Raw genomic sequence first — 15,721 nt, forward strand, 5'->3', positions numbered from 1 at the left:
CATCTTTAAAGCGATGGGCGCAGCGCCAACCATTATATAACAACCAGCATAAAAGATGTATGTGAGTGCATGCTTGAGCATACATTAGAAATTCTGCCCAAGAGGAGCAGGCCCTTTTTAACTAAATAAAATACTCTAAGAAACAAACTAAAAAGACCCCAAACTTAATTCAGAAACCAAAAACTCCCATCCATTCATATATATTCAGTGACAGACTGATGGGTGCATTGTACTGTCTTGGACATTGCTGGGGGTCTTGGTGGGAAGGAAAGTAGGAGAAGAGAGATGCAAAATAACAAATCAAATATAATATAAAACAAATATATAATCAAATATAATACAACCTCCTGACCTTTAGGAACTTACATCAGTAATTGGGAGTCAGGGCATATGTATGATGAGTTAATACTGCATATGACTGAGTGTATGAGATTATATAAGTGTGTGGGGGCCAAGGAATATTCCAGATTATCTGGAGCATAACAGGACACTAAGATGATATGAGACGGGACAGACAAGAAAGTTGTAGAAATTCTTGAATTGAGGGACTCTGGAATCTTCTCCTTAGGCATTTGGGAGACTGAAAATTTTTAAGCAGAGCAGTAACATAAACAATATTATTCTGATGGAGATAACAGGATGGGTTGGATTGGAGAGAGAAGAAGGCAGAAAGATCTGTTAGGGATCTACATTAATTTGTGCTATGTAGGAGACATGGGAACAAGGAAGTGAACACAGATGCAATTGGTGTTGCAAAGAAGAAGCTGATAGGGCTTGGTGACTTATTAGTTATGGAAGATGAGAAAAACTGTCAAATTGTCAAAGAGGAAGACAATGGTGTTCCCATGGAACAAAACAGTAAAGCCAATTGTTTGGTCACTTCAGTCCAGTCTGTGACTCCATTTGGGCTTTTTTGGGGACAAAGATACTGGAGTAGTTTGCCATTTCCTTCTCCAGCTCTTTTTATTGATGAGGAAACTGAAGCAAACAGGTTAAGAGACTTGCCTAGGGTGACACAGCTAGTAAGTGTCTGAGGCTGGGTCTGAACTGCACTACAAAGTCAGAGAGGAGTATAGTTAAATAGGAAGATAATTAGTTTGTCCTGGGACTAATTCCAATAGTTCCCTATTGCCTTCAGGATCAAATATAAAATCCTCCATTTGGATTTTTAAAGCCTTCCATAATGTGGTCCGTTCTTACCTTTCCAGTCTCTTATACTTCTCTCCTGGCCCTTCCCCATGTATTATACAATCCAACATCATTGGCTTCCCTTCTGTTCCTCCCCCAGATACTCCAACTCCTCACCTTGGGCACTTTCACTCTCTGTACTGCATCCCTAAAACTCTCTCCCTCCTCATCTTCACTTCCTGGCTTCCTTCAGATCTCAGCTAAAATCCTACCTTCTGTGAGAAAATTTTTTCAAGCCTCTTAATTCTGTCCCCGTACAGCTTTCTGAGGTGAGAATTCATCAGCTGGGATGCTTAGACTGGGTTGGCTGGAGGAGCTTCTAGCAAGTGGTTCAGTCAGTGTGATGACCATAATCAGAAAGGGTTGTGGAGAACAGCAGCCATTCTATTGATTACCTCCAATTTATCCTGTCTATATCTTGTTAGTACAGATATATCTTGTCTATATTCTTTTTTGCATTAAATAAGCACTATAAGAAACAAAGAAAAAAGACCCCAAACTTAATTCAAAAATCAGATAGTAAACTCCTTGAGAGCAGGAACTAAGTTTGTTTTTTTGCCTTTCTTTGTAACCCTACTTAGCACTTAGCACAGTGCCTGACTTACAGATGTTGTTTAATAAATATTTGTTGACTGACTGACCAAGAGGCAGTGTGGCTTAATAAACATAACTAAATTGTTTGATCTTTCAACATCTCAGTGGTCTAGGTTAATAGTGCCAAAATCAAATAGAAGTGGAGACCTGTGGGTCATACATTAACTTTGGAAATCTCAAATTAATATATCTGTTGTATTCTGTTTTTATGTATTTTGTTAAACATTCCCCAATTATACTTTAATTTAATTCTTCTACACTCAGATTTGCCAGTGAATGTTACCTCAACTCTGATGAGTTCTCTAAGACTCTGAATTACTGAGAAGGTAACAACTTACACTGGCAGAGAAAGTTTAACTTACTTGCAAGTTCCCTAAGCAAGTGAAATGTTAGGGTTTTATGTCTAGGCAGTAGGCAGGGCGTTGCAATGAGCTGTTAGGGGTCATGTTGATTGCTTGATACTTCTTTCTGGGCTGTTGTAGCCAGGGTATTTCAAAGAACAAGCAAGGGATTTTTGTTTTTCTTCCTGGGTTATTTCTACCTTCTGAATCCAATTCTTCCTGTGCAACAAGAGAACTGTTCGGTTCTGCACACATATATTGTATCTAGGATATATTGTGACATGTTTAACATGTAAGGACTACTTGCCATCTGGGGGAGGGGGTGGAGGGAGGGAGGGGAAAAGTCGGAACAGAAATGAGTGCAAGGGATAATGTTGCAAAAAATTACCCTGGCATGGGTTCTGTCAATAAAAAGTTATAATTATTAAAAAAAAACAAGCAAGGGTTAGTATAAGTAATGATAACCCAAAGGTCATAGGGAGCTCTTGTGGCAAGAGAAAGTCTTGATTCTTGCAGATATGCTTACGGGTGTTTTCTTTATTGCCTTTTTGGGGGAAGGAGGGAAACAACATCAGGGGAATCATGGCATCTGTATCTCCAAGGTGTTGTGGATATTTTTTGTGTGTGTCTCTGCTATCCAATTCAAGATACTTGCTATGGAGAAAGGAAGTTTCAATGGCTGTTATTCCAGAGAATTTCTGAGTTATTCCTTCTCTGGATAATGTCATTGCCTTAGCAATGTATCCTAAGGGCCTTTCTATCTGAGTTGGAACTGACAATGAATACCTTGATAATGGGGATTATTTTACTTGTCTATTTATATCCCCAGTGCTTAGCATGATGCTTTGCATAGGGTAAATGCTTAATAAATGCTATTCATTCATTTATGCCTGAACCAGTGATCACAGAGCCTTGATATGAATGTTGAGAAACTAGTAAGGAGACCGTGGTAACAAAGTAATAAAAGCCTGAGACTAAAGTAGAAGCAGTGAGAACACAGAGGAAAGGGTACAGAGACACATTTCATGGGTATAAGTCACAAAAGTTCCAGAGTTTTGTGTGTAGGTTTCTGCTGCCATTGTGGCAAAGCAGCTGCCCCTCTGTGGGTATTTAGTAGGCACAGTGGGTTGAGAGCCAGGCTGGAGTCCAGAAGACTCCTCTTTCTGAGTTCAAATTTGTCCTCAGACACTTACTAGCTGTGTGATCCTGCACATGTCACTTAACTCTGTGTGCCTCAGTTTCCTCATAAGTAAAATGAGCTGTAGAAAGAAATGATAAAACTCTAGTATCTCTGCAAAAACAAAAAAAAAGGCTCTAAATGGGGACATGAAGAGTTGGACAAAAATGAAAACAATTGAACAACAACAAAACTGTCCATTAACAACACAATTCAGTGAGATTATAAATAAATTAGAGGAACACAGGATAGTTTACCTCTCAGACCTGTGGAAGAGGAAGGAATTTATGACCAAAGAAGAACTAGAGGTCATTACTGATCACAAAATAGAAAATTTTGATTATACCAAACTGAAAAGTTTTTATACAAACAAAACTAATGCAGACAAGATTAGAAGGGAAGCAATAAACTGGGAAAATATCTTTACAGTTAAAGGTTCTGATAAAGGCCTCATTTCCAAAATACATAGAGAATTGGCTCTAATTTATAAGAAATCAAGCCATTCTCTAATTGATAAATGGTCAAAGGATATGAACAGACAATTCTCAGATGAAGAAATTGAAACTATTTCTAGCCATATGAAAAGATACTCCAAGTCATTATTAATCAGAGAAATGCAAATTAAGACAACTCTGAGATACCACTACATACCTGTCAGACTGGCTAGAATGACAGGGAAAGATAATGCAGAATATTGGAGGGGATGTGGGAAAACAGGGACACTGATACATTGTTGGTGGAGTTGTGAATATATCCAGCCATTCTGGAGAGCAATTTGGAACTATGCTCAAAAAGTGTTTGATCCAGCAGTGTTACTACTAGTTTATATCCCAAAGAGATCACAAAAGAAGGGAAAGGGACCTGTATGTGCCAAAATGTTTGTGGCAGCCCTGTTTGTAGTGGCCAGAAACTAGAAACTGAGTGGATGCCCATCAGTTGGAGAATGGCTGAATAAATTGAGGTATATGAATATTATGGAATATTATTATTCGGTAAGAAATGACCAACAGGAGGATTTCAGAAAGGCCTGGAGAGACTTACACGAACTGATGTTGACTAAAAGGAGCAGGGCCAGGAGAACATTATATACTTCAACAATAATACTATATGATGATCAATTCTGATGGACCTGGCCATCTTCAGCAATGAGATGAACCAAATCAGTTCCAATGGAGTAGTAATGAACTGAACCAGCTACGCCCAGTGAAAGAACTCTGGGAGATGACTAAGAACCACTACATAGAATTCCCAATCCCTATATTTTTGCCTGCCTGCATTTTGGATTTCCTTTCCAGGCTAATTGTACACTATTTCAGAGTCTGATTCTTTTTGTACAGCAAAATAATGGTTTGGTCATGTATACTTATTGTGTATCTAATTTATATTTTAATATATTTAACATCTACTGGTCATCCTACCATCTGGGAGAGAGGGTGGGGGGAAGGAGGGGAAAAATTGGAAAAAGAGGTTTGGCAATTGTCAATGCTGTAAAGTTACCCATACATATAACCTGTAAATAAAAGGCTATTAAAATATTTTTAAAAAGGAAAAAAAAATAAAATTAAAGTTACATTCTGCAGAAAATAAGCAACCCCCCCCTCCAAAAAAAACACAATTCAGGTAAGACTAAGCTGTCTATAGTTCCAATTTATCTAGAAGAACAAGGCTGGAGAATGGCAAGGTAACCTGAGTTATCCCTACACCTGGGAAGTTAAGGACAAATACTGAGAAATGTTTTGCATGAGTTCAGATCCTTTGTTGGATCTGTATAATCAATGTTTGTTGAACTTCACTTAGCCTCCTACTATATTCTGACTGTTCCCTTGGATATTACTGAGACATTATTGGTGACTATTTTCTCCTAATATACTAATAATCCTCCAGTCTCTTAATTTCTTTCTGAATTCTTATTTTCTAAATTACCAAGTAATTTCTGATTAATCATATGCCCATCCATATCTCTAGTTTAAAAGAATTTTCCCTTCTGCTACCTAAATTGGCATGAAAACTTTGATGGTATTTTTTAAAATCCCCAAAAAAACCAAGATCATAGAAATACACATGAAAAAGTTTGAAACGCAAGAGAACTATGGTATCTTTGAATTAAATCCACGGCTCATAGTGCTTTAGTTATGTTTGAGAATCAAAAGTAAAAAGAATCTAGTAATAGCTAATGCTCACATAGCACTTGAAGGTTTGCAAAGCTCTTTATAAATATTATCTCATTTCATTTACAACTCCTTTGATAGTTGTGCTACCCTTTTCAGATAAAGAAACTGAGGCTGAGAGAGCATCTTGCCCAGAGTCACATAGTTCATTGTGAGGCAAGGTTACAAAGTCAGGTTTGTAATCCTGATTTAAAGTTCAATAAACACTGGTAAGAGTATCCAAATGATATACACATTATTTCAAGCTTCCTCTAAACAAGATAATCAGATTAGTGACAAATTTCTCATCATTACTCCTATTTTATACCTATCTATGCTTGCTTCTGTTTTTAAAAAGTAAGAAAGAGAAACTGATTGACTGTTTGATGAGGCTTGACAAAGAGTTGAGAAAAAGAGAAAAAAGAAAGGGAAAGAGGAAAAGGAAAGATACACCCAATTGAATGGACAATTCTAAAGAATAGTAAGGAGGGATAAGGTTTTCTTAAATGAACAATGCAAAAAAAAAGAAAACAATAGAATGAGAAAGACAAAAAATCTCTTGAAGAAAATTAGAGATATTAAAAGAATGTTCCTTGCAAAAATGAGCATGATAGAAAGCAAAACTGTAAGAAATTTAGCAGAAGTAGAAGAGATTAAGAAAAGGTGACAAGAATATACAGAAGAATCATGCAAGAAAGACCTTATCATCACTGAAACCATAATAGTGTGGTTACTGATCTAGAGCCAAACAATTTGAAAAATGAAATAAAGTAAGCCTTAGGAAGTATTGTTAACAATAAGGCTAGTGAAGGTGATAGAATTCCAATAGAGCTATTTAAAACCCTAAAAGATGATGTTAAAACTTTGCACTCGATATGCCAGCAAATTTGGAAAATTCAACGTGGTCATTGGAAAAGATCAATTTATGTCCTGATTCTAAAGAAGAATGATGCCTAAAATTATTCATATCATTTCACATGCCAGCAATGCTATTCTGCAAAGTAGACTTCAGTAATATACAAACCAAAAATTAACTGGAAAAGCAAACAGATTTTCAAAGAGGCAGAAGAACTAGAAACCAACTGCCAATATTTGATGGATTATGGAGAAGGCAAGAGAGCTCCAGAGAAGCATCTTCTTCTGCTTCATTGATGGTACTAAAGCCTTTGACAACAAAAGTCCTCAAAGAGATGTCTCCTGAGAAACCCATATTTGGGCCAAGAAGCAATAGTTAGAACAAAATATGGAACAGCTGATTAGTTTAAGATTGGAAAAGGAGTAAGACAAGGCTATTTATCATTACCTTATTTAACTTATATGCAGAGAACATCATGTGAAATATAAAATATAATTTTTCATCATTCTCCCTCCTTCCTTCCCTCCCTCCCTCTCTTCCTCCCTCCCTCCTTCCCTCTCCCTCCCTCCCTCCCTCTCTCTCTTTCTCTCTCTCTCTCTCTCTCTCTCTCTCTCTCTCTCTCTCTCTCTCTCTCTCTCTCTCTCTCTCTTCTTCTCTCCTATACTACACCTTGAAATGTCATGACATGCTTATGTTGGCATTTCAAAGCTCCCAGGAGCCCTGCTTCCTTTTTGGTATCTTGTCTTTCATCACCTGTGATCAAAAGATCTTGCAATAATGTCCCTTTGGTATGCAGAGAGCTTTAATGACTCAATCTTCACTTTGAATGTTTGCTATTGCTGGGCTTTCTTTTTCCACTTCTAACTAACCAGTGTCAAATGAAAGATCCTATTCCCTCTGTTTGTTTTTCCAAAAGGGAAAGGCAACTGTCTTTTCATTTATTATCACAGTCTTCCAACTTTCAGGTCAGATCTCTGCTTCTTTGTAAGCCAGCTTACTACAGAGCTTTATTTTCACAGGAAACATGACAGCTTTGAATCAATCTTTACCAAAGGTTCAATAGGGGATTGATGTTACTGTTGAAGGTTTTCTTACAACAGACTGAGTTAAATGTCTCTTTTAGTTGTACTAATGTCTCCTTTTAAAACAACTCTTGAAATATCTCTTAAAATATCAGCAACAGTAACAATAACAGTACTCAGGATGTCAAGGAGAATAAAAGGATTTTGAAATTCCTGATTTCCATGGTCTTTTCTTTTGTGGTATTTCCCTTTCCCCTCAATATAAAGCTAGTCTACCATGTACTGTACTACTCTTTGGATCATTTTTGGGGGTCACTCTAGATCTTTGTTTCAGACATGCATCCTGATCAATTAATCATAGCAGTCTATACACAGAAGTGCAAAAGATCTGCACAACTAAGTTTAGGAGTTTCTTCTACAATTTTTTGCTACTTCCCTCTCAAGAGATTTTTTTATAAATATGGAAAGATTCAAGCAACTGAATCATAGAACTATGAAATCTCATAATTAAAATGGGTCTTTAAATTCATCTGATCCAACTTCTATCATATTTGAAGGAAGAAGAAAAGCTGCCATTAGAAGAATGATTTGAATATACCACAGACAGGAGGTTAAGTGATGGAGCAAAATGAAGATAGAAAAGAATGCAGTGGTGAAGATCAAAGGTTGAAATGTTAGCCTTCGAGACAATAAAATAGCTACACTTTTTCCTCGGAGCATGGGAAAAGTAGAAGATAGATGCAAAGAAATATGCTTAAGTAAAGAGAAAAGCAAATGAGGGATCTACATTCTTTGCTAAATAGGAGATATAATGATCTAGGACAAAAGGCAGTATGGCCTAATGGAAATGGGATGGATTTAATTAAAATCAGATCTGATATTTCCCAGCTAAGTGATCTGACCCTGTTGGTGTCCCCTTAGCTAAACTTCTAAGCCTCTCTTAGCTCTTCTTATATAAAAATAGGAATAATAATACTCATAATATCTATCCTACACTATTACTGTAAGGATCAAGAGACAACATACATATGTGCCTCATAAAGCTTAAAAGATTTATAAATATATATAAAATAATAATAACATATATAATGGATGATTTATAAATAAGTATTGTTATCTATTGGGAGGGCTAAGAGAGAAGAGTGAGTCTGAAATAGTTACTTGGATGTGACTCTAGGGAATCAACAAATATGGCTAAAAGAATCATCTGCTTTTTGGCAACTGCCAAAGAAAAGTTGCAGTGGCTGAAATTTTTAGTGGCAGAGATACAGCAGAATAATTATAATTTAGGAAGCCTTCTTATAGTCTGGGAATAAGAAAGTTTGGTTTGGGTAGTGGGGGGGGGGTGCAGTGGATAGAGTGTTGGACCTGGAGTCAGGAAGACTCCTCTTCAAAAGTTCAAATCTGACCCCTATGAGTAGCTGTGTGATCCTGGGCAAATCACTTAACCCTACTTGCCTCAGTTTCCTCATTGTAAAATGAGCTGAAGAAGGAAATGGCAGACTACTCCAGTATCTTTGCTGAGAAAATCCCAAATGGGGCCACAGAGAATTGTACACGACTGAAAAAACCTCCACAATAACAAAAGTTTGATTTGATTAATGAGATTGAAGTATATCCCGAATCTTAAAAACACAAAGTCATTTCTTTTCTTCTCTTTCCATAAATAATATCAGAATATTGTTAGAACTATATGGTTTTAACTTCATGTTCATCCATCTTAACTTACTTTAAAACCACAAGCTACCTACAAGTAGTCTTTCTTTTATTCTTCAGAATATTTTTGGGAGATTTGGAGTCACTACCAAGTCATACTTCTGACAGATTATTTAAGAAAATATATTCTCTATGGAAAGTAAAACAAATATTTATCACAAAGGCACAGAATCAATCAATTAATCAATCAATAAACATTTATTAAATGCCTACTCTGTGTTAGGCACTATGTTTATCACACTACTGGGTACATTCTGTAATCCTAGGTCTGAGCCAAGAATGAAGAGAAAGCTGAATTTTTGCTGTAATATGGGCAAATAATTATTTGTTCCCATAATTATCAAACTGAATCTATGAAGTAAATATGGTACCCAACATTCCATTGCTACATAAGAAATGTTCAATATTAATGACAAACATCTGGAGAGAAACTTCATGTCTTTTGTTAAGCGTCACCTAGGGTAACTTACCTGCACTGTCCACTGTTTCTGTCACACTCTGGGGCTGTGGCACTTATAGCCCCAATCCTGGAGCAATTGCAGCCTTTGCACCCAACCAATGGGTGGTAACTGAAGGACTGCTTCTCACATACTTCACATTGAGGTTTGACTGTGCGAGGGGGGCAGATGCACTTTCCAGTCATCTCATCACAAAGGCGCTGACCACAGTGGCACACTGGTCAGGAGACAAATACACTTAATTTCAGTGGGACAACCTTATTTTATTGTGTCCTATTTAAGTCACTCTCTTCCAGGTCTGTGTAATTAAATTAAATGTTTCAAAGAGACCTAATGGACAAAAGACTCTGCCTTATGCTCAAGGAATCACTTTCTGTGGATATTCTCAAGAAGGTTCCTCTTCCCCAGAAACCATGTTTCTCAGCAGCCTCACTGATCACATTATTTTCAGTTTTTTTGTAACAGTCCATGTCATACAAAAAGCTGCTTCTCTCATTAACAATTGAAACTCATGATAATAAGTGATTCCAGAGGCAAGCCACAATTAGTAATAGAAAAAGCAAGGCTTTAGAAATGTCTTGGGTCTGAATTCTATCACTTAAATGTCTAAGCGAGCCATGTAACCCATTTTATAAGCCATAGTTTCTCATCTATAAAATGAGAGTTGGACTAGATCACCAAGACTACAGTTATTTTTTATCACAAGGATGTCATTTTGTACCAGAATTCCAAGAGAGAATAGGATTTCCCTCTCATTCGTTCATCAATGTGCACGTAAAATGGTAGTAGTGATGCTATCAATTCAGGAGTATGACTTCTACTGAGGAGCCTTGTGCTTCTCCTAAATACTCCTCATACTACCAATAACTCTGATCTCTAGGTAGTGGTCTTAATTTTGGATAACAAGAAACATAGTAGCTGACATTTCTAGGACAACAGGAAAGAGATCTGGGCTTTGAAACCAGGGCTTCTCCTGAGTTTTCTGACTTCTCATCATCTTAGAACTAGAGCAGAGATCAGAGATAAAACTGACCTAAGAAATAGCTAGTGTCCTCATTTCATTCTAGCTTTGTTGTTTACAAAGCACTTCATCTCTAGATCTTAGTTTCTTTTTTTTTCTTTTTTTCTCAATAGTATTTTTCCAATTACATAGTTTTCAACATTCATTTCTGTAAGATTTTCAATTTCAATTTTTTTCTTCCTCCTTTTCTTACTCCCCCCCACATCTACCCAGCAAGCATATTTCATGAGATTATACACATACAATCATTTTAAACATATTTCCATATTAGTGATGTTGTGAAAGAAAAATCAGAACAAAAAGGGAAAAAAACACAAGAAAAAAACAAATTAAAAAAGGTGAAAATAAATAGTATGCTTTGATCCACATTTAGTCTCCATAATTCTCTCTCTCTAGATAAAAATAATATTTTTCATGCCATGTCTATTGGAATTGTCTTGGTTCACTGTATTGCTGAGAAGAGTGAGAAGATGATCATAGTTGATCATCACACACTATTGCTATTATTATGTATAATGTTCTCTTGGTTCTATTCATTTCACTAAGCACATTTCATGTAAGTCTTTCTAAGGCTTTTCTGAATCCCCTGTTCATCATTTCTTATAGCATTATAGTGTTCCATTACATTCATATACTATAATTTATTCAGCTATGCCCTAACTGATGGGCATTCATTCAATTTCCAGTTCCTTATTGTCACAAAAGAGCTACTACAACTATTTTTGCACATATGAGTTATTTTCCCTCTTTTATGATCTTTTTGGGGATCATTTTAGAATATAGGCTCAGTAGTATAAGTGTCGGGGATTGAACTAGATGACATCCAAGATCTTTTCCAGCTCTAAATATCAGCCCTATCATATAACTGCTTTACTTATTTGTGAGAGAAATGAGCACTTCTCTCTTGTATTTAATAACTAATGATTGTTTTGGAACTAAAAATTTTCTCCCTTTTTACTTTCTCATCCAGAAATCAACTGGTATGGGATATTTTTCTAAAAGACTTAGTCATCCAGGATGGCTGAGATATAATCAAAGACAATAAAAATAATTTCTAAGTTTGGACTAATGGATACATTCCTGCTCAGTGTGTTTGCTCAGACAGGTCTGAAAAAATGTTGAGTCTCCCTTTTCTCAGACAGGTGATTTGGATATTAATTAGTCTCTTTGAACAAGATTTGGGTGCTCTAACTCACATATCTCAAGACACTCATTATAATACAGTTCAGTCTCTCATTATAATATTAATTTTTTCATTAATTATTAACCAGAGTTGATTGCCATCCTGAGGAACACTTGCTTTTCCAAGGGCATATAAACTGTTATCCTACTGTCATTACAGTTCTTTGGTCTAAGAGTGATGGCCATATGACCATCCTTTTATTTTAAAAAACATGCTGGACTTATTAATAAAATGATTAAATTACTCTGAAATTTTGTCTCTTGAATGTTTTAAATGTAACACTTCTTCACTACCTGAACTGAAATTTCTTTGTTTTGTGAACAAAACTGAACTAAGGTTTTTAAGACATTTGGTGCTTGAGACTATTCATGTTCCTCCTTTTCCCTCCTGGCAGCACTGATTGTGTAGCATGAGTCACATATCTACCTTCAAAATAAACAAAGAATTGGAAAAACCATTTAGCTGAGGGAAGAATGAAAGCACCCCACGCCTTCTGGAACAGGAACTCACATTTGCAGAATGGAAAACCATAGTAGCCAGTTTGACATCGGGTACACTGACGACCAATGACATTGGGTCGGCACTGGCACTGTCCCCCCTCTGGGTTACAGGTAGGGCTGACAGCTCCCATCCCGTGGCAATCACAAGGCAAGGCTCCATTGTTATAGAAGGCAGCCAGGGAGCGGGCAGAATCCTTACAGAATTTCGATGATGTCAGAGGGCTAAGAAAAAGACAAATAACACTGTGTATTCTTTGTACTGCTCTCAAAAACCATCCCCATTAACTGCTGCCACATCAGTGACTCAAAAGCATCAATGACAAATTTGCACAGATGGGCATCCTGAGAGGTCAATTTAGCAAATTGGTCAATTCATGGAAAAAACATGCTCACCAAAGCTTCCAGATTTGTCATTTCAATTTTGGCTCAGCTGCCATTGATAGGAGAGCAGCAGGGAGGGTAGGTGATTCAAGGGCATAATACCATTCAGATAGCAACTTCAGATTGGATATGTGTAGAAGATTCAAATTTTCAAGACTTATAGACTTTCCCCCCAACTATGAGTTATTCTCAAAGTGATACCTACTCAATATAAAAACTGTTTCCTCCACAATTATTGATAAAATCAAATGATTTATCCACTGTCTTCTTGTGAAGCATGTGGTAGCCATAGTTCTCTGCTGGAACAACTAGGACATAGCCCTAAAAATTGTCAACAAGATAGACATCAGTATCTACTCAGTGAGGTCAGGATTATAAGAACAATTAATTCTCATTTATATAATACTTTAAGGCTTATAAAGAAATTTCCTCCCTGTGTACCCAATGAAAGTATTCTTGCTCTTTCCTCCCTTCCCCCATTTTACAGATGGGGAAACTGAGCTGAGATTTTAAATTATACAATTAACAAGTATCAGAGTCAGGAACTCAAACCAAGATTTCCTTTAGCAATAAGGAAGATTATGAAATGTGCTTAACAATACACTATGAGATTATATCCCCTTTAAAATACATCCTGCTTTTTGGTGAACAGTGTATGTCTATATTGAAAGGATTAGAAAATAAAAGTGACTCAGTCATTTTAGTATCCCCCTTCTCCTCCCTAGACAGAATAGTTTTCCCTAATATTAATGAGATGCTTCTCTGAAGGTGATCACTCTCATTAAAACAACATTCTTTCCATTTCCATTTCCAACACCGTTATATATTTTGTCCCTATAAAAGAGAACATTTGTATTTGTTCTCAGACATTATCCCTGCAAAATGTTACATCAGTACTGAAAGAAGGGTAAGTTGGCATTTTTATACTTTGACCTTAAATTATGAGTAAAAACATTAAAAATAAATTACAGGGACAGCTAGGTGGCACAGTGAATAGAGCACTGGTCCTGGAGTCAGGAGTTCAAATGTGATCTCAGACAATTAACAATTATTAGCTGCATGACCCTGGGCAAGACACTTAACCCCAATTACTTTATAATTAATTAAATGAGCCTGTTCTAATTTTAAAGTTGTTGTAATATTTATTAAAAACTAAAGCCAACTTTTAAAAATTAAAGCATTGTTGCAGGGTGACTTTTGACCCCAGAGAATCTTAATAACAACATTCGAGATATAGGAAAAAAATATGAACAAAGAGATGGAGGATGTATTCAGGGAAGAGAAAATGAGTTTGGCTGAATACTAGAGTCCTATCTGCTCAATGAATGCATTCTCTATCCCAGAGAACTTGCTCTGAAAAACTTGATCCTTTAGCTCCACAACCTCCTCCCCTACTCCAACCTCACCCTGCCACTATCCTCATTGGTGAGTGCCTCTCATGGCTCACTATATTTAGGCTGGTTCTAGCCATATTTCAGCATGAACTCTCTCTTTTCACATTTCCAGTTTTGGAAATCAGAATGGAATCATGGCTATCATTGTTACAGGAAGAGGTGTGTCTTAAGATGAATAACTAATATTTATATAGACTAACAGCTAGATGGCATAGTGGATAGAGTGCAATCCCTGGAGTCAGGAAGATTCATCTGACTTCAGACACTTATTAGCTTTTTGACCCTGGATAAGACACTTAACTGTTTACCTCAGTTTCCTCATCTGTAAAATGAGTCAGAAAAGAAATGACAAACCACTTCAATATCTTTGTTTAAAAAAATGCCAAATAGGGTCAAAAAGTTGGATGTGACTGAAAAATCCTGAATAACATCATAAGCTTGGTCTGGGAAATGTTGGATAAATGGCATATCCAGGTAAAGATGTAGCCAGTCACACTTGTAATATGTGACTGTGTATAATTACACATGTACACATATATGTCAAGCATATACTTAATATTATGTTTGATATACGTCTAAAATGTTATGTTAAAACTTACAGCACCAATGTTTACAAACTTTTAAAATTATCTATGTTATGCCTTGAACTGACTCTATTAAGATATAATTTATTTTTAAATATTTAATATTCTTATTTTCCCCAGTTACAAGTAAAACCACTTTTTACATTTGTTTTTAAAACCTTGAATTGCAGACTTTCTCCCTTTTTCCCCATTTCCACTACCCATTAAGAAGGTACAAGTAAAGTTATGTAAAACATAATTTAAAAAAATAACCAAATAGTAAAAATGATAGACCACAGACAAATGAAGAAGGAAACTTGGAGAAAAATAAACTGAACATACCAGCATCAAGGATTTTCCATCTGGAATCTTTATAGTCACTGAGAACTCTGGTTCACCGAGGTCCAGGTTAGTCTGGCTCTCTGCAATTACTAAGTTCTGGCAGCCAAATACTTGAGGACAGAAATAGGCGCTGAAAGAACCTGCATGAAATGGAATCGATTAAATCAATAAGCATTTTTCGAGCACCTATTTCATGCTGGGGAACTACATTGCTGGAAGATTAGCATACCCCTCCCCCCAAAAAAGTAAGACCAGTTGCTGCCTTTAAGAAACTTTGATGATGAAGGCAATTTGCAAAGAGTAAGTCTTAACTTATTGTCATACTGCATATATATATATATGCGCATACGTAAGATTCATAAAAAGTAGATACAAGATAACTGCAGAGGAGAAAGTACTTTAAATATATATATATATGTATATATATATATATACATACATATATATATACATACGTAAGATTCATAAAAAGTAGATACAAGGTAACTGCAGAGGAGAAAGTACTTTAATTGTGTAGGGAAAAGCTGGGGCAATCAGGAAATGTTTCTTGTAGCATCTTGATGGAAGACAGGGATTGATTTATGTCCAAGTTTAATAAGCATGCTATCTAGATTTCTTCCACATCATGAAGCCAGTCAATCCACAAGCATTAATTAAGTGCTTACTGCATTCCAGGCACTACTTATTACATGCTAAATGCAAGGAAAAAAAGAAAGACAAAAACCACTCCCTTAAACAAGCTCATATTTGAATTAGAGGAGATCAGTGCAGAAAACTGTAAATAACAAAATATATACAGTGTAAATGAAAAGTAATAGCAGAGAGAAGGTAGCAGCAG

The 15,721-nt window shown here is 36.2% G+C and overlaps 1 protein-coding gene across 1 annotated transcript in view; it reads right to left on the minus strand.

Annotated features, from left to right (window-relative positions):
* Positions 1 to 15,721, minus strand: part of LAMA3 (laminin subunit alpha 3) — a 299,158-nt gene that overhangs the window by 92,903 nt on the left and 190,534 nt on the right. The window contains exons 32-35 of the mRNA XM_051970336.1: positions 14,884 to 15,023; positions 12,790 to 12,905; positions 12,214 to 12,425; positions 9,512 to 9,716 (exon numbers count right to left, since the gene is read on the minus strand). Of these exons, the coding sequence (XP_051826296.1) occupies positions 9,512 to 9,716; positions 12,214 to 12,425; positions 12,790 to 12,905; positions 14,884 to 15,023 (673 nt within the window). The remainder of the gene's footprint in view (positions 1 to 9,511; positions 9,717 to 12,213; positions 12,426 to 12,789; positions 12,906 to 14,883; positions 15,024 to 15,721) is intronic.

This window comes from Antechinus flavipes, chromosome 1 (assembly GCF_016432865.1).
Source record: "Antechinus flavipes isolate AdamAnt ecotype Samford, QLD, Australia chromosome 1, AdamAnt_v2, whole genome shotgun sequence".
Classification (NCBI taxonomy): Eukaryota; Metazoa; Chordata; class Mammalia; order Dasyuromorphia; family Dasyuridae; genus Antechinus; species Antechinus flavipes.